The sequence below is a fragment of the Mesoplodon mirus genome (assembly GCF_964341445.2).
Source record: "Mesoplodon mirus genome assembly, chromosome: 4".
Lineage (NCBI taxonomy): Eukaryota > Metazoa > Chordata > Mammalia > Artiodactyla > Ziphiidae > Mesoplodon > Mesoplodon mirus.
Window position 1 is genome coordinate 74,419,712 of NC_138979.1, and position 21,296 is coordinate 74,441,007.

Here is a 21,296-nt window from a genome sequence, read left to right on the forward strand (position 1 = left end):
TTTGCTAGGTGCAAAATAAAAATCTCATTTGTAATATGAATTTTCCTAACTAGTAGTGATTAAACATCTCTTTTTTATATTTGTTGTCATTTGAGATTTGCTTGTTCTAAGCTGCTCATCTTTTGATCATTTTATAAATTGTTTATTACTTGTCTGAGAGCTCCTTGTACAGGTATATTAACCATGTTTTATACTTTTCCAAATTTCTCAATTATATATTACTTTTGTTTACATATCATCTGTCATTTAAAAGTTTTAAATTTTTATAAACTGACTGTATTACTGTTCTTCAAAATCTTGGCAGTTATTATACCACTGTAAGAATATAGTGAATGTAAGAATACCACTATTAAAACATACTATTTTAAAACAATGAAATCAAAATCATTTATATTTTGAGATGCACCCAGATGTACCTGCTGCATTAAAAATTTGAATTCAGCAAAGGTGCAGTAAGAAAATGTTTTACCTTACTCCTAGTAACTGAAGAAAATGACAATCAGCAAAGGAAAGCATTTATTGCAAGAATAATTCCTACTCTAGTCAAAGACTTTCAAAATAAGTGAGATATGAACAAGACATGAGACAGGCAATACTGCTTCAGAATATCCAATAAGCATGCCTGAAGAAAATTCTCTAAAACAAAAACTTAAGTTCAGTAACAGTAAAATTAGGACAAACCCTGTTGTCCTTTCCAAAAATACTTATAAAAAATATTTCTCTGAATTTATCTATTAGAAGGAGTTGAAGATGAAGGATGGAGTTAGTGGAGGAGACCTAGCTTATAACAACCTCCTCTCCTCCATTCCTCCAGCTTACTCCAACTAGAGTAAGATCAAAAAGAGTTTTTTCAGGAACTAGAAAGATCTGCACAAAATACACTTACGTTTCAACAGTGAAGCCAAAGACATAACAGTGAAAACTACAATCTTAATATTTTATTTCAAGCTTTATAAATTAAATCTTTTTATTTTATCTGTAAGTGCTTAAGTCTATTTTTAAACACTTTGGTTTATTGCTAACAATTTATGACAACAGTAATATAAAATTAACTTTGTATTCTTATAAATTTGTCATCCTTTTATATTTTGAAATAATTTCAAACATACAGAGAAGTTTCAAAAAGTAGTACAAGGGAGAAGATATGGGGATACATGTATATGTATAGCTGATTCACTTTGTTATAAAGCAGTAACTAACACACTATTGGTAAAGCAAACTCTAATAAAGGTATTTTTAAAAAAAAGTAGTACAAAACTTTCATATATCCTTCCACCAAATTACCTGTTAACATTTTACCACATTTGCATTCTCTAAACACACATAACTTTTTCTCTGAACCCTCTGGACTAAGCTGCAGGTTATAAGGTCCCTTTGCCCCTAAATACTGTCTTAAAAACAAGAACAAATATAATTATCAAAATAAAAAACCAACATGGAGATACAGCACTATTATCTAATCTATAAACCTTATTCAAATTTCTCAATTTTCCCACTAATTTCCTTCATAGGGGAAAAAAAAGTTTTGCTTTTTATTCTCCCTCTAGCACAGAATCCAATCCAGGATCATATGCTGCATTTAACTGCATCCTGTTTAATTTGAAACACTTTCTCAGTCTTTGTTTTTCAGGGCCTTGGCACTTTTGCAGAATACAGGTCATTTATATTGTGGTATGTATCTCAATTTGGCTTTGTCTGTTGTTTCTTTCTGATTATACTCAGATTGCACATTTTGGACAGGAATAGATTAGAAGCAATGTGTTCTCAATACATCTCATGAAAATCCACATACCTATTTACCCCTTAAATAGTATTGTTAGCTTGATGAAGGTAGTGTCTGCCAGTTTTTCCCCCCAGCAAAGCTACTATTTTCCCCCTATAATTAGTAAGTATATTGTGAAGATCTCTATGAAAATAATCTGTTTTCTCATCAAACTTTAACAAACTGATTTTTGCATCCACTGATGAATACTGCCTGAAAAATTACTACCATGATGGTTGTCAAATGGGAATTTTCTAATTCCATTACATTTTCTATCTACATTTACTAACTGGCATTTTACTGTGAGAGTTTTCCTTTCCTTTCATTCATTCATTCATTTATGTCAGCAACAACTCATGGATTCTTATTTTATTCTATGGGTTATAATTCATTCGTATCTTTACTCATTCTGATGTTCAAGTTGTCTTTTATTTCAGCAGTGAGAGATCCTCTATGTCGGCTTCCTGTATCCATTTGACATGCTCCCAGTACTCTTTGAACTTCCTGGCACAGTCAAATGTTCCAGGCTCTTCCTGTTTTTTCCCTGCCCCAGCCCTAGAATCAGCCATTTCACCAGGAAGCTCTGATTCCTTTTGGTAGAGAACTGTATTTAGAAACTAAGATACGGAGGCTAAGTTACTTGGGTGTCACTGTTTCTAGGCCCTCTCAACAGACAGAACTAGGAAATATGTATATGTACACACATACACACACAAACACACTTCAATATCTGTTTCTATTTTTATCAAAATATATTAAAATCCATGGTACTTCCAATTCTAATTCTATGTCATAGGGTTTACCACAGGCTTCTTCCTTTCCATAGCTCCAACTCCCTTCTCTGACAGTAAGAAACCCAGCTCCCATTATCCACAATACACTTACTTATTTGCTCAATCTTAGATTACACTTTAAGTAGTTTTAAAATTGCTAAGCCACACTATGAAAAACAAACCTACCATGTAGAAACAAAAGACAGTTCTTTTATCGATACTCTGAAGGACTGGGTCAAGAGATAAATGCATACATAATTTTGGTAAGATATCATCATATACCGTCCCTTCAAATGGCTATACCAATCTGTATTCCCATCTGCATTGCACAGGACTGCCTATTTCTTCACAGCCTTACTATACTTTCAATAATAACAGTATTTAGGGCTATGAATTTTCTTCTGATTCCTACATTAAATATATTCCATAAATATGGATGTGTACTATTTTCTTTTTTTTAGAAATTATGTTATTTTAGTTACATATTTCCCTTTTTACCCAGAAGTTGTTCGACTGGCATCAAACTTTTCAAAAAAGAAATTCTTATGTAGAATTAGCTTTCAAAAAAACCATCAAACAAAATTAATTTCTAGTTTTACTACATGGTAATCGGCATATGTTTATAATAGTCTCCTTTATTGAATTTACTGGTGTTTCTTTGGTTAGGTAATATATGATCAATTTTGATGAATGCTCTATGTACCCTTATATGCTCTATTTTCTAAGTGTAGTGTTCAACATATCACTTAAAGTCAATTTTATTGATTATGCTGTTTAGATCTGGTTTACCATCAATTATTTTTTGTCCATTTGATCTATTTCATACTAAGACTACTGTGTTTAAGTATCTTATTACTAGTTTGTTTCCATTTATGTTTCTTTGTATCTCTTTCAGTTTCTGATAAAGGCAGTATTTAGTATACCATTATTCCTAATTCTTACATCTTCAAGGTGAATTACAGCTTTCAGCACTGAAAAGTATCTTTCTTTGCCCCATTTAATGCTTTTTTGTCTGCAATCCTACATCGTCTAATATCAGGATTATAATCTGTTTTCTCATTGTTTTCATTTGTCTGGTATACCTTTTCCCATACCTTTATTTTTAGTCTTTCTGATTATTCCATTTTAGGTGTGTCTCTTTTTGCCTATATTTGGAGCTTGTGAACTAAACTGGAAGTGTTTTTTCTTTTAATAAAGAGTCAGTCCCATTCACATTTATTGATATGACTGATAATGCTTAGAGATTTCATTGTCATTTTAATACTTTAATAAATATTTAATGCTTATACATATTATGTATATTTCCTATTTTTTTCCTCTCTCTAAATGAGGTGTTTTCTTTGCTCCTTTATTTTAAAAAAAATTTAACAAAGATTAGCATTTTTGTCCTAGTGGTTACCTTTGTAATTACAGCTTTTAAAAATGCCCTTGGTCTCCTGTTTTCATGTTTAATCTTTCACTATTTGGTGTGTCAAATCTTAATGATATTCTTTAACTCCCACCTATTGCCTAAACAATAACCAGTGTGCTTATTCTACTTTCCTCTTTCCCCCTCCTTTCTTACCATGTCTCAGTTGCATTATTTCTATTTTATCACAATAAAGTAACATATAATAAATAATATATAACACATTATTCCTCCACCCTTGCCCCCACTGTTGCTTTAGGCTAAAATCTATAGTTAAGTATATTAAATGTTGATCATGTATTTTTTTGCTTATTTCCTCAGACATCTCTCAGTTGTATGAAGCTTATCCTCTACTAGATTGCACACTAACAGCTCATAAGTACAGAATTCCCTGAGCTCTAGTATGTTTAAAACTTGTTTTTATAATCTTTGTATTTGAATACAGCTTGACTGCAAATGAAATCTTTGCTTCAGACTTTTTTCCCTGCGTTTTTTGAAAATGCTGCTCTACTGTTGCCTTGTGCTTTATTATCTCGATTTTGCAAAATTCGATGCCAGTCTAATTCTCTGCACTTATAAATTTGTTGTTGTTTTATACCTAGAAGCCGAGGATTTTTTTTTATCTTAAAATCCAATAGTTTCAGTAGGATATGTATCAGAGTTGATCTCTGCAGGTCCACCTAATCCTTGGCATCTTACTTTCCCTTTTATTTATGAAAACTTTAATTATAGTTTAAATATTAGTTCTATGGTTTCATTTTTCTTCTTCAGGGATTGCAATTATACATAAGTTCGATCTTCTTTATACATAAGTTCGATCTTCTTTATCTATCTCCCTTTTCAACCACTCCTCTCAAACCCTTTGAAATTATTTATCTCATTTTCATTCATTTAGTTGTTTCCCTGCCTTCCTTCAATCAATATTAAGGTTTCATTTGAATGTATTATTCCTTGGCCACTTTGTAATTTAGTCTTTGATTTGATATGACTTTATCTTTTTATTTTCTGGAGTTCAATCACTTTCTGTTTCATCCATGCTTTTAAAAAAAATTCACTTCCATTCTTAGTATTTCAAAATTCTGAATCATGATTTTTTTGTCTGTAACATTCCTAAATATTTGTTTAAGGAAATTTATTGCAGGTTGGAAAGTCATATAGCTGCTTTTTCCCAATTTTTCATTGTTGGGGGAACAATCTTATCACCCAAATAGTAGTAAATATTATTTTGTTTTCTTCTTTATAATAGTATATATAAGAGAATACTGCTTGCATCACTGAATTTCTATGGAAAGAACAGTGGGGAGTGGTTTAAAATATTCTTAGTTTAAGAGCACCTCTCCTTCTAAAGGAGTTAAGTATGGTCCCTTTAATGGAAGGCTTTTGGGGAGGGTACTGGCAATGGGGAGAAGAGCTTTGTGTCCTTTGATAAATATATATATATAGTTATATATATATTTGCATATTCTTTTGTCTTGAAGGATATATACATATATCCATTTGTATATATCCATATATTCATTTCCATTCAACTAGCATTCTCCAAAGAGTACCTTTACCTTCCTTTTTACCCTCTTCTCCCTCAAATAGTTACCTTTTCAAGACTATATATAATACTTCCTTGAGCACTACATACATTTAAGTCCTTTCTTTACCTGTGGTCTCTTCTGACCTACAAATAGTATTTTTCAGAATTTTTGGACTTAGGGTAGAATTCTTCTTTTTGTTAGTGATTTCAAATCAATCTTAAGACAGCTACAAGGTTTCCTCTTCTCCTTTCCCACATACTTTTTGCCTGATGTATGCTTGCTCACCTCAAAGACTTACAGTAGAAGTTCAAGAAACAGCACACTGTGACTTGGTAATAATTTTCTACTTGGAGGTAATGTAAAATTTGATATGCTTTGCCTTCTAGTTGTGCCAAGATTGTAGGTTTTATGTAATTTTATTTGTTCTTCTTGTTTTTCTATATCTATTTTTGGAGAAATTATGTTGGAAGAGTCAGGATTAATGCAGCCATCACTCCTTTAATTACTAAGAATTCCTCCTATAAATTTGAATCTTTGTTTTGCAACAGGCTTAAAAATTTTTTTACTTGAAACATATTAAACATTTAATTTCATTTTATTTTAAATATTATGAAATTTAAAACATATCAGTATTAATAAAGCTATTTCAGTATCAGGCAAAATAACATAAATTTTATTTTTATTTAAAAATAAAATTTATTATTTATTTATTTATTTCGCTGCATCGGGTCTTAGTTGCGGCATGCAGGCTCTCTAGTTGTAGCATGCACGCTCTAGAGCATGCAGGCTTAGTTGCCCCGCAGCAGGTGGGATCTTGGTTCCCCGACCAGGGATTAAACCCGCATGCCCGGCATCAGAAGGCGGATTCTTAACCACTGGACCACCAGGGAAGTCCCAGAAATTTTATTTTTAAATTGTCGTTTTACTCCAGTACTGTAATAACTATAAAGAAAAAGAATAGGACTAAAGGGCTAGACTACAAAATTCAGTGCCTCTATAAACTGAGACACATTTGGTTTTAACCTAACCAGCTTTCCTGATTTTGTGTAAAATCTGGGACTAATATAATTCTCTGAATTCAAGAAGGTTGAACTGTACCATCTCTAAAAGACCTTCTATGTTTTAAATCCCTAGTACCTGTAAAGATTTTCACATCATATATATTTAGACATACTTTATTTCATTGTTGAGTTTAAAAGTCCAGGAGAGACTTTGAGTTTCTGCTCCAGCACTTAACATTCATGGAAGTCGCCACTCTGTTCTAACAACAAGTAAAAAGCTGAACAAACTGAAAAACCAACAACTCTTCTTAGATCCCTCAGAGTTGAGGTCCCAGGGCAACTTCTACCTCCCAAACTGGAGACAGAGAGGCAGATACTACAAATCATAAATTACCAGAGCCATGAGCAGAACCTCCAGAGGAACCAGTACAGGGGCAGGAAAATCTTAACTGTAATTGATGAGTTGCTGGAGAATCACTGTGGACAAGTATAAAAGTTAAGAACGCTAGGGGGACCCAGTCTTGGGAAGGCATACCTACACTTTTGTGAGTTTTACCTCCAGGACCTCTATCTATCAGGTTCTCACAGTAAATTGAAATTATCAACTAAGATGGTATAAACCAGTCCAAATATATATACAAAGGATGACAAAGAATAAGATCCATGTAAAATGGAGAGTCAAGATATATTACCAGACTAGATAAAAATCAAAATCCAGCCATATACTATTTACAAAAGATATACCTAAAGCATAAAGACATAGGCTGAATGTAAATGCAGAGAACTAGACCTATCAAGAAAATACTAGCCAAAGGAAAGATGTAGCTATATTAATGTGAGACAGTAGATTTAAGTAGATTTAAGACAGACATGCCTTCCTGAGGACAGAAAAGGTCAATATGTATTAAAAAATTCACCAAGAAGATATAACAATTCTAAATATGTATGAGCCTAATGAAATATTCCCCAAATATATAAAACAATATGTATTAAGCTAATAAAATATAGAGAGAAATTGACAAATCCATCATTGTGGTAAGTGCAATTACTGACAGGTCTCAATGAGCCAAAACCAAATACATTAAAAAAACACAAAGAATACAGATAATGTGAACACAAAATGAGACTGAATAGACATATGTAGAATCCTGCATCCAACAATTAAAAGAATACACATTTATCTCAAGTCCACTTGGAACATTTACCAAAAACTGATCATGATTTAGGAAATTAAGCAAGCCTTAACACATTTTAAAGTGTTCACAATCTATTGGTAAAGGCAATATAAACTACTATAAAACACTGTAATAAGTTCTATCATTAAAGTGTTTATAAATTGTTTTGGTAAAGACTGAAAGATACTATCTGAAACAGATTAAATACATACAGAATTAATATCTAGAATACATAAAGAACTTCTAAGAATAATATCAACAATCCAGCAAAAAATGGGCAAATCACAAAAACAGGTAACATTTCACCTTCATTAGACCAAAAAATATATTTAAAAAAATAAAAAAATAAAGTGAGAGAGAAAGGAAGAAAGGAAGGAGAAAGGCAAAGTGTATTGGAAAAGAAATTTTCATAAATTACTATAGTGTATCTGGTACAACCACTTTGGAGAGCAACTTGAAAACCACACAGTAAAGCTATGACAGACAAACTCAACCCAGCAACTCCTCTAGATATTTATCACAGAGACATGTCCACAGATGTAGCTTGAGCATCATTTCTAACGTAACATACGCAGCAAAATTCCTAAAAAATTGGAAACAACCTAAATGTTCTTTGATAGAAGTACTGATAAATGAATTGAGGCATATTCTTTCCTACGAACTAGTTGTACTAAATGAATTACACAGACAACTCTCCAAAACACTACATTTAGTGAAAAAGCATGTGCAGATAATAATGCTATTATGTAAAATTTTTAAACCATGTTGAAACAATATTCAGTAATATGTGCTTAAGTAATAAAGAGAATACAAATTAAATCCATGATGGGGGTTACTTTGGGGAAGCAAAGAGGAATGAGACTAGGAAAAATTATAGAGGACAGTAAATTTTTAATTTTTTTCTTTTACAAGGAAAGATATCTGCAGCAAATATGTCAGAATTGACATACACTACTTCTGGATAATAAAAGTAACAGCGTTTGAGGTATTGTTTGTTCTCTGTATTCTGCCTTAAAATAATTTTTTTAACTCTATTTCATTTTTTATTTAAAGTATAAGAGGATGTCTGTCTGTAAGTAAAATGGAGTGACTGATGGAAGACCAAAGAACCCACTGAGATCAACTACAAAAAGAGTGAAATACACCAAATACCTGTTCTAAGACATGAGAAAGCTGCTCAAGCAAAAAGGACTCAAGATGCCAAAACTTTAGAGGGATGAAAGACTTCACTTCCACTTAGAAGTTTCTGATGAAACTGTGTTTGTCCTTCTTGGTCTAGTTCTTTTTAAAATGTAAACTTCGTACTAAAGCATAACATAAAGGAAAGCTCACAAATCCTGAGTGTGTGGCTCAGTGAATTTTCAAAGAAAAGAATATGGCCTTAAATCTAGCATACACTGGTGCACCACCCCAGAAACACTCTTTTGTCCTGTCTCCAAGTCATTATCACCTTGTCCCAAGGAAGATCATTAACCTAACTTATAGCATCATAGATTAATTATGCCTGTTATTGAGTTTTTTATGAAGAGCATATGTTCTTTTCTGCTTTGTTGGTATGGTTTTTGCAATAAATCGCACTGGGTCAAGTGAAAATCCATCTGAAAGGTAACAAATTTTGACCCCTACACCTCAAACCACACACAAGAACAAATTCCAAATGAATAGATCTAAAATGCAAAAGCCTATTTACAAGAGAATAAATATATACATTGTGTTCTAGTCATACAATGGAATATTATACATCAATGAAAATGTATAAAATACATCTCCATGCAACAATGATGAATTTCACAAACATAATGTTGCACAAAAGAACATGGAATGTTCCAATGACTTTAAGTGTGTTATTTATCTTACTAGCTCAAAAACTCTAGTAATTCAAAACTCTATTTTATTACCTCCTTCAGTAACTGCTCCCTGAACTACCCCACCATCAGAGGTTGGTGGTTTCTTCCATAAACACTCCTATCACCTAAGCTTACTTCTATTTGCAATACACTTAAATGTATTTAATGAGTTCCCAGTGCCTAGCAGTCTCTCAGGTAAAGTAGGTATTCAAATTTGGATGAAATAAATGACATCTCTTCTGCATGGGAATGATTTTTCCTCTTTAATGCAAGAATAATGAAACTTTTAACTAAGAATCCACAAATTCCAAAATCAGTAAAATTAAGATACCCTTTTAGTTTATGACAAATTGCTCCTAATCTAACCTTAAAAATAAACTACCCAACTACCTCTTTTATATCTTTTCTGCATTTTTTTTTTTGCCAAAATCATCTGAAGAGAAATTCAGACACCCTTGTCCCATTTGGCAGCTTGGCAAGAAGCTGACTTAGCAGGTAAATTCAACACAGGAATAGGCTATTTCTAGTTGCTGAGATATAGTGGCAGGCTCCATTTTTTTTAACCAGGTCATTTCCTTAACTTAAAAAGTTCCCATTACACAGTCACTTACATATTCCTAGTTGTCCTTTCCCTCTAAACATGTGGAGTCCTTTCCACTAGTAGTTCTAGTCTATCTATGCTCAATTTAAACGTGACTCTGTATGGGATACCGAGAGCTGAAGGGATCTTAGGTGCTTTGCTAATCTTCTGCTTGTACGTTATTCCCCAATAAATCCTATTTTACATTTACGCTGCACATGATCATGAAACAGGTCCCCATGCCCCCTCTACACGTCACAATCCTCAGACTTGTGAAGGAAAATTTACTTGCAATCTTGCTAGAATCATTCCTTTGGAATGATGGTATGATTATTTTATCAGTCTTCCCTATTTTATCAACCTTCATAACGAATCATACTGTGTGAGCCTTAACACTTTAGCTAAGGAATCTTCATGAGCTGAAACAAGGGGACCTCTTCAATTCGGTCTATCAGCAACCCTAATCACTTCCACTAACTTCTTTACCAGCTGCTCAGTTGAGTTTTGTCTCCAATTATATCTGTATTAAATGGATGAACTACTACTCAGGCTTTACAAAACACATCTTCAGTACTGTTCTATTCCTGGTAAGCTTCCAAAACCCAGCTAGCTGTTCCTGAAACTTCTGATATGCAACCTTTCTGGAGACAGCATCCCTCCCTTCTGCATTGGCTTTCAATAGTAGTTCCTTTACAATAGTCTACGATATTATTTTTCCTTCTTTCCTTTAAATGAAGGGATTGGCAAACTTTTTCTTAAAGGGTCAGGGAGTAAAGATTTTAGGTCTATGGGCCATACAGTCAGTCTCTGGGGCAACTACTCAACTCTGTTGTTTTAGTGTGAAAGCAGCCAAAGACAATATGTAAACAAATGTGCGTGGCAATGTCCTAATAATGCTTTATTTATTAAAAAAAATAACTAGGCAGCCAGCCCATGGAACATAGTTTGCCACCCCCTGCTTTAAACTCTTACAACTTCTGGGCTTCATATACCAGTATCATTATAATTACCCTGAATTTGTAAGGGTTTACTGACATTGTAGTGAAAATTAAGTTCAATATATTTTATCAATTAAAGCTGAGATATATACATAAATGACTTAGAAGTATTTGTGATAATAAGAGTTGTAAAAAAATTCTCATTATTTGTTGGTGAATCAGAAAATCTAACTGACCAGAACACATTCACTGATAACCACAGTTAACTTGGGTATTACCTAACTATGACAATAGAGGTGGTAATTTAAAATAATCATCAATATATGGAAAACTAACCAACATAATCAAGTGTACAGAAGATTAAATATATTATGATAAACCTACACAATGGATGGTAGTAGTGGAATTGCAGTGATTTTACTTTTCCTATTCTGCTTATTTATGTTTTCTATAATTAACGAAAACGATTTCTATAATAAAAAAAGTTTCTTTAAAGCACATGATGAAAAGTCAGAAGCTTTTGATTGCTAAATGTTTTAATGTAGTCTGGAAATAAAAATATTTAGACTTCAAATTAATTTAAAAAAAATCAACCATTCTATCCTACACTCCTTTTTAAAAAAAATTACACCAATTAAATAGATAAATTAAAATTTTCATTTACCTGTCGGTTCCTTTCATCCATTATGCGTGTGATTTGTATTTTCTTCCGCCCCATTTTCAGTCACCTTTCCTTCCTTATATTCCAAATATTTAATTCAAAAATTAATTTTCTTCAATACCCTAATGCATGGTACACAGCTTCTATTATTTCAGCTTCTAGTTCAAGGGCTACAGCTGAAATTTTCTATAAGATCTAAAAGAAAACACAAATTAGAAAATTTAAGTTCTATAAGTTTGCAACTCGTGAAAATGTTATACAAATTTCAAACCTGCCTTTATAGTGCACACAGACTGCATTATTAGTTGAACTTTTTCATTACATAAAATTAGTAAACAAGTTGAAGCCTTGTTAACTTTACCCTTAAAATATCTCCTGAAACTTTTCATGCCTCTAGTTCTGGCTAAAAGAGTGCAATTATATATAACCTTTGAGTTTTTCCTCAATGAATATAATAACAGCAAAACAAGAGCAACACTTACTGAGATTTTTCTATGTGCCAGGCACTTTTCTAAGTACCTAATATGCCTTAACTCTTTCAATCATAACTTCAATCTTCTGAGTTATAATTATCATCTCCATTTTATAAATAGGGATATTAAGGCAGAGAGCTGTTAAGTAATGTGTCCAAGGTCACACAGCTAGTAAGAGGCAGAGCTTGGAATATGAACTCAGGGAGTCTCTAGAATTTCTACTCTCAAACATTATGGAATATCCTTAAAAGCTTTTGATAGCCTCCATGTCTAAGGATGAACTAGTGATCTGGGTAGCCCCAATCTGCCTTTACAAACTCTTCTTGCAAACTGCCCTAGCCACTAGCAAAATTACTATTTGTCAATCCACAAAGACATTATATACTTTCATAATAATATGCACCTAAATGAAACACTATTCCTTTAGCCATTTAATTATCTCCTCCTTATCAGCCAAGATTCAGGTTGAATGTCACCACCCTGATGAAGCCAAGACCAATTCCCCTTGGTAGAATAAATCATAGCACCTTATTTTGTGGGTACATGTGTATAAATTCCAAGATCATTTCCCTTTGAGACTGTGAATCTTTCAAAAACAACGATTTTTTATTCCATTTCTCTCTACAGTAGAATGACTGGTAATGATATAATTTGTTATGCTCTGAATGATAGTTGTGTCAAAAACCCAGTGCTTTCAAAATTTACATAATAAAATATTTACAGAGGGATGGGGGATGGGAGACAAATGTTATAACACAATAACAATTTCTCAAGGGAATTTTTTGAAGTATTTTTAATATTGTACATGTAACTCTATAAAACTTCAACTGTACTATGCAAATCCAGTGTTTAAATAAATCTGGCTTTTGCTCAAAAGCAGTGAGTTTCCAATTCTTATCACAACCATCACTATCATCAGCACAGCTTACATATCCTCCCTTACTCATTCTGTTATTTCTTTAATTATACAGATATTAATTGATCATCTATTAACAACTGATAACCTATTCAGTGATCACCTACTTGCAAAACAGGTACTTCCAAACACTGAACTAGGTACATATGATAAAATGGTCAAGGAAAAAAGGCATAATTTCTGATCTCACAGTCCAGAGTCTAGTAGGGAAAAACAGACATTAGTCAAACCATCATATAAATGAGTTTGTACAAAAGTTCATTTATCTGACCTAAATTCATGGTCGGGGCAGGCTTCACTGAGAACTGCTCCATACTCAAACCTGAGTATGCAGATATACTTACTAGGCAGACAGAATAGCATGTGCAAAAACCCTATGACAAGAACGAGCAGGAAACATGAGAGGAACTGAAAGATGGCTAGTCACTGGTAGGAATCAATTAAACAAGCAGCTGTGCTGTAGAGTGTTTCTGTTTTCTCAACAGACTGCAATATAAACAACAGAAGTTGGCTTACTCCAAATCATGTTCTCTAATAGATCACAGCACATCCAATTCCCATTATGAAAACTTGCACTGTAGCAGGCAACGTAAATATTCACACATTTCACCACAGAGATAATATGTTAACTCCTATAAGGTATATGCACTTGTATAATCTGAAAAATTCTGAACATATGTGAGCATTTTGCTTTTGACAATGGTGGAGTAGGTTGCTTCAAACCCATCTTTCCCTGAGAACCACTAGAAAAGCAAAACAAAAAGTAATCTGTTTAAAACAACTGAAGAACTTTTAAGACAGTGAGAATTTGCAGGGCTGGGACCTAGAAGAAACAGGTGGGGCCAGACTTCAGACTCGTTTTCCCCTAGAATCATTCATAGATTCTTAAAACACTAGCTGAGAGGCTGAGAAGCTAAGCAGAGCTTTCCACACTTCTTTGGGTGGGGACATGAATATTCAATTCAGAGCCTGGCTAGGAGGAATAGCTCCAGTAAACACACTGGGAAGCTGGAGGGAATCTAAAGGACTACACCCTAGGTAAAAGGTAAACCAGAAATAGACCAGGCCACAAAAGGAAAGAAATATAGCTTCAAATCTTCTCAATCTGACTATATTGAGGTAATCTGGGCTACCTAGTATCATTAGCCTAGCTGCATGCCAGTAAAATCTTCCCAAAAGGTTTTAGCAAAAGTAAATCTTACCAGCAAGAAGACTCCAAAATTCAAATTATCCTATCATTTTTCATATGAAATGTCTAAAATAAAACAACCCATCAAGATCTGACTGAAAACTAAGACTTTAAAATGGCACCAGAAATAGACCCATAATAAATTCAGATAATGGTGTTAGCAGAAAAGTTTTGTTTTTTTTTTAATGATCCATACTTTTGACCAGATTTAATAACTTTATTTATTTATTTATTTATTGGCTGTGCTGGGTCTTTGTTGCTGCATGTGGGTTTTCTCTAGTTGTGGCAAGCGGGGCCTACGCTTTGTGGTGCGTGAGCTTCTCATTGTGGTGGCTTCTCTTGTTGTAGAGCACAGGCTCTAGGCGCACGGGCTCAGTAGTTGTGGCTCGCGGGCTCTAGAGCTCAGACTCAGTAGTTGTGGTGCACGGGCTTAGTTGCTCCGCAGCATGTGGATCTTTCCAGACCAGGACTCAAACCTGTGTCCCCTGCATTGGCAGGCCGATTCTTAACCACTGCAAAACCAGGAAATCCCAGAAAACAGTTTTAAAATAAGTTAATTTAATGTGTTAAAAGGATTTTTTAAAATGAAGAATTTTAGCAAACAACACTAAAAACATGGAAAACAGAGAATTGAAAAACACAATTTTAAAAACAGAAATTGAGAAATTGATGGATGAGTTTAACAATAGGTTAGATACAGCTGACGAAAGAAGCAATGACCCAGAAGATAGGAAAGAAGAAAATACACTGAAGCCCAAAAAGACACAAGAATGGGAAATACAGAAAAGAGTGTGAAAATATTATGAAACATGAAGAAAAGATCCAAAATTCATGTAACTGGAGTCCCAGAAAGGAAGGCGAGAACATATGAGAAAGAAAAGATATTTAAAGACCTAATAGTTTAAAACTTTAAAAAACTGATCAATGACATCAAGCCACAGATTGAAGAAGATCTACAAACTCCCAACCAAAACAAATACAAAGAAAACCACACTTAGGCAAATCAAAGTAAAGGGGGAGGTTGGAGGGACAGAAACAAAGAGACAGAAACAGCCACAAACAGACCTTAAAAGCAGCCAGAAAAATTTAAAAATATATTAACTTTAAGAGTAACAGTAAGATATAGCTGGCTTCTTTAAATAAATAATGGAAGCCAAAAGACAACAAAATGATATCCTCAGAGTGCTCGGAACAGAGGAAATGCCAAAATAGAACTCTGTATTTGGCAAAAAAAAAAAAATACCCTTCAGAAATGAAGGCAAAATAGAGACATTTTTAGCCAAACAGAATCAGAAAATTTGTCACCAGGGAACATTGAAGAGACTTCTTCAAGTAGAAGGAAAAGAGGGATTCCAGATACAGCTTGGATATGCACCAAAAACACGAAATATAATGAACGGGTTAAATATGTAACTCTAAATGAATACTGACTAAATAAAACAATGACAGTATTTTGTGGAATTTAAAATATTATAATGCACAACAATACATAATTGGGAAGGGTAGTAAATGAAGTTAAAGTGTTCTAAAACACTTTCATTGATTAGGAAATGGAAAAAGTTCTCATTTACTTTAGACTTCTAAACATGAAAGATGCATGTGGTAATTTCTGAGATAACCACTAGAAAGACAGTAAGAGTATATATAGTCGTTCCTTGGTATCTGTAGGGGATTGGTCCAGGACCCTGAGAGGATACCAAAATCTGAGGATGTGCAAGTCCCTTATATAAAATGGCATAGCATTTGCATATAACCCACACAAATCCTCTCATATATTTTAAATCATCCTTAGATTACTTATAATACATAATAAAATATAAATGCTATGTAAAGAGTTGCTGGCATGCAGTAAATTCAAGCTTTGCTTTTGGGAATTTTCTGGAATTTTTTTCTCCTGGATATTTTCAATCTACAGTTGGATGAATCCACGGGTACAAAACCCTCAGACATGAAGAGCCACCTGTACAGCTAACAAGCTAACAGAGGGGAAAAATGGATTAATAAATAATCCAAATTAGATTTAAAAAAATAAAACCTAATTATAAGATGATTATAGAGGATATATCTGACATATGGGGATATAGAAAGAATAAGCATAAAAGCATGGAGAAAGATATCTTTTATAAAACACAAACCAAAAGCTTGTGTGGCTATACTTTACCATAGAAAACTTTGATGCATGAGATAGATATATATATAGATATGGATAAGAATATAGTGGGATACTTCATTACAATAAAAGTTCAATTCACCAGGAAGGCACAGCAATTCTAAATTTGAATGCACCTGGTAACACCTAAGTCAGGTATCCTTTCCTGAAAAGCAGATATTCTGTGCAAAACCCTAACCAGGAACTTGTATTCCAATATTTTAAATAGGAAAAATTATGTTACATATCAGCTGATAACCCCCAATCACTTCTCTTTTAAAATTTCACTAAACATAGAAAATGTCCATTTATCATAGTAAATTATCATGGTTAGGATGTAAAATGCACACTATATGACTTCGTATGCAATAACTTTCTCCCTGGCTTTGTTTTCCTTCTCCACAATTTAACATTTTCTCAACATGTTTGGGGCATTCTACAAATTTAAGCAAAATCAAGGACCAAATATGAAAGGCAATTAGAAATTTATTCAAAACAAACACACATAGCAGATAATAGCTCAAAAGCTTACAATACTGTAATATTTTTCTTATTGACAGAAACATCAGAGATGCATATTCCCTTTGTTGACACTAAGCAAATGTTTCAAAATGTCTACACGTGCTTCTAATGTTCAACAAATTACATTTGGAAGGTAATTTGTGACTTTCCCCCATAGACCAGTTTGCTAAAATATTGTACTGAATTTTACAGATTAAAAAATACTTTTTCTAAATAAACTTAAACTAAGAAACTAGAGTATGGTATATAAAGCCAACATGAAAAGAACTACATGAAGTCCACAATTCTAGCAAGTTGATTTTAACACAGCTTTCTCAGTAAAGGAGAAAGGAACAAGCACACGAAAACAAGGAACAAGAAGACTAGAAGAAACAGGAACAGATTTGAACTTTACAATTAACAACCTAACTGACATACAGAACAATATACCTAACAAATGCATAAAATACATTCTTTGTAAAAAACATTTACCAAAAATGACCACATGCTGGACCAAAACTAAGTGTTAACAAATTTCAAAGGACAGACATGTTTCTCTGAGCTCAAATTGAGCTATGAATTAATAACAGTATAACCAGAAAATCCTTATATATGTGAAAATTAAGCAATAAACTTCTAAATAGCCCATGGGTCAAAGAAGAAATCACAGTGAAAATTAGAAAAAATTTTTAATGGAACGCTATTAAAACACTTCCTATTAAAATACATAGGATGCAGCTGAAACTATTAAGAGGAAAAATTTTAGCTTTAAAATACATACACACTTGAAAGGCCAAAAACCAATGTTGTAAGCAACCATCTGAAAGAGTAACAAAAAGAACAAACTAAACCCCAAAACAGTACAAATGATGAAATAAAGGTAAGAGCAAAAAGTAATGAAATAGAAAACAAACATACAACAGAGATCAACAAAGCCAAAAGTTAGTTTTGTTTTGTTTTGTTTATTTGCGGTACGCGGCCCTCTCACTGTTGTGGCCTCTCCCGCTGTGGAGCACAGGCTCCGGACGCGCAGGCTCACTGGCCCAGCCGCTCCGCAGCATGTGGGATCTTCCAGGACCGGGGCATGAACCCGTGTCCCCTGCATCGGCAGGCGGACTCTCAACCACTGCGCCACCAGGGAAGCCCAAAAGTTAGTTTTTTGAAAAATAAAAATTGATGAACTCCTGAAAAGAGTAATGGAGGAAAAAAGGAAGCAATCCAAAACATATCTGGCCCCAAAGGTCTTAGATAAAGGAATCTGGACTGTCCTATACATATATTTATCACACAAAGATTAATATCAATACAATAACCAACAAAAATCTGACAGTACAGTAAATTATTTACTGGCATGAAATTAAATTGGCATGTAGGACTCTAACCACCACGTCCTGTATTTCCAGCTTACAGACTCTAATAACCTAATTCCAACAATCTTTTGATCCCACTAGGTCCCACAATTTATTAAGTCTACCATGTTTTCACTGTCCCTCACCCACTCTGTTTCTTACATGCCTCCTTATCCAGTTTAATTTTCATATATCCTTAGTCCCTTGGCTCCCACTCTCCCTCCTCCCACCACATTTCCTGGGAGAAAACTCACCCCTGAGGAGGGCCTGCTCCTATGTAGCTGAATATGGCTGAAAAATAAACAACCATGCTAACTAGGCTAATTAATCGGACAAAATTCATGAAGGTCATGAACCTCAGACCTTAAATATTCCCTTCATACTGCCCAGTAATCTTCCATTTCCCAATTTCCTAGCTGATTATTTAATACCATATTCTATCTCCCCACATCTGCAATACCCATCCTTAATCCTCACTTTCAGCTGATAACTTTGCTACCTATTCTACTGACAGGGAAAAAAAAGCAATCAGAAGAGAAGCTCCTCAAATTCCTGCCATCACAACTATCAACCCACCAGCATCTGTCTCATATACTCTGCCTTCCTTCCTTTTAAGATCTTGACTCCAACAATTCTTCTTTTCTTTCCTTCAATGTCAATTTTTTCTTCCATACTGAAGAGTTCCCAGTGGCACACACACACACAAAAAAGATGCTATTATTTCGCTTACCTAAAACAAAACACAGAAAACAAACAAAAAATCTTGATCCTGAGAGAAATTTAAAATATACTAAATAACAAAGTCACATTTGCAGATTCTCAGAGTTTCAATTTTGTAAAGATGTCAATTCTCCCCAAATTAATCTAGAGATTCAATACAATCCTAATCAAAATACCAGCAGGTTTTCTTTTACTATATGCAGAAACTGACAATATTACTCTAAAACCCACTTGGAAATACAAAGGTATAAGAACAGTGAAGGCTACCTTGAAGGGTAAAGCTTAAAGACTCACATACCATCATTTACCAGACTTAATATAAAGCTATAGTAATTAAGATGGTGTGCCCCAAGGGAAAACTCAAAGCTAACAGAAGGAAAGAAATAATAAACAGCAGAACAGAGAGAGAGGATAGACAGAGTAAAAAAATCAATAAAACCAGAGTTGGTTTTGAAAAAGGTTTAAAAAATTGACAAACCTTTAGCTAGATGGATTAAGAAAGAGAGAAGACTGAAATAACTTACATCAGAATTGAAAGTGGGGACATTACTTACCAGAAATAAATATGATAGTAGCAGAGTACTGTAACAATAGTATGCCAACAAATGGAATAACCTAGATAAAATGGACAAATTCCTAGAAACACAAAACCTACCAATACTGGGAGGGAGGGAGAGAGGAAAAGCTGAATAGATCTACAATTAGTAAGATTGAATAAGTAATCAAAAATCTCCCGAAAAAGAAAAATACTCAACCTGATGCCTTCACTGGTGGGTTCTACCAAAGATTTAAAGAAGAACTAACACCAATCCTTCTCAAACTCTTCCCAAAACCTGAAGAGGAAGAAACGATTCCTAAGGTCAGCTTTGTCCAGATAACAAACCAAAGACAGTACAAGAAAAGTACAGATCAATATCCCTATGAACAATGATGCAAAAATCCTGAACAAAATACCAGCAAACTAAATTCAGTGGCATAGCAAAAGGACTGTACACCATGACCAAGTGGGATTTATTGCTGGAGTGCAAGAATAGTTCAACATACTAAAATTAATCAATGTGATATGCCACCTTAAGAGAATGAAGGAGAAAAACCACATAACCATCTCAATTGATACAGAAAAAGGATCTGACAAAACACACTACCCTTTTATGATAAAAACATCCAACTAGGAAAAGAAACTACCTCAAGTTAATAAAAATATATAATAGAAAAACCCCACAGCTTACACCATACTCAACGGTGTAAGACTGAAAGCTTTTCCTCTAAGAGCAGGAACAAGACAAGGATGACTGATTTCACCACTTCTAGAACAAACAAAAAGCATCCAAACTGGAAAGGAAGAAGTATAATTATCTGTCTGAAGATGACATGATCATATATGTAGAATCCCCTAAAGATTCCACAAAAAAAATTGTTAGAATAAATAAATTCATCAAAAAACTAGGATACAAATCAACACACAAAAATCAGTTGCATTTCTATTCACTAACGGTCTGAAATAGTAAAATAATTCCATTTACAATAGCATCAAAAAAAATAAAATACTCAGGAGTAAACTTTAGTCATGGAAGTGAAAGACTTGCACATTGAAAACTAAAAAAGATGGATAAAGAAGTTAAGGCAGACACAATAAATAGACATCTCACGTTTATAGACTAAAAGACAATTTTGTTAACCTGTCAATACAAATTCAATGCAATCCCTATCAAAATTCCAATGATTTTTTTTTTGCAGAAATAGGAAAAAACATCCAAAAATTCATATGGAGTATCAAGAAACAACAGCCAAAACAATACTGAAAAGGAAGAAATTAGAAAACTCACACTCCCTAATCTCAAATTTTTCTACAAAGCTACAGTAATCAAAACAGTATAGTACTGGCATAAAGACAGACATAACAGACCAATGGAACAGAACAGAGAGCCCAGAAATAAATCCATGTATACACGGCCAAATGTCAAAAAGTGTCAATGGACACTATCAACAGAGTAATACAGCAACCCACAGAATGGGTGAAAATAATTATAAATTACATATCTGATAAGAGATTAATAGCCAGAATATATAAAGAACACTTAAAACTCTACAACAAAAAATAAACAAGCAAATTTTAAAAATAGGCAAAGGACTTGAATAGACACTTCTCTAAAGATATACAAATGGCCAATAAGCACATGAAAATATGCTCAACATGACTAATCATTTGGCAAATGCGTATCAAAACCACAAGATACCACTTCACACCCATTTGGATAGCTATTTTATGAAACAAAAATAAAAAACAGAAAATTAGTGTTAAGGTACATGTGGAAAAACTGGAACCCC

At 33.6% G+C, this 21,296-nt stretch overlaps 1 protein-coding gene across 5 annotated transcripts in view; it reads right to left on the minus strand.

Moving 5' to 3' along the window:
- Positions 1-21,296, minus strand: part of MEF2A (myocyte enhancer factor 2A) — a 171,012-nt gene that overhangs the window by 78,248 nt on the left and 71,468 nt on the right. For all 5 annotated transcript variants that reach the window (XM_082619381.1, XM_082619385.1, XM_082619383.1 and 2 more), the window contains exon 3: positions 11,675-11,866. In XM_082619381.1, the coding sequence (XP_082475507.1) occupies positions 11,675-11,728 (54 nt within the window). In that variant the 5' untranslated portion in view covers positions 11,729-11,866. The remainder of the gene's footprint in view (positions 1-11,674; positions 11,867-21,296) is intronic.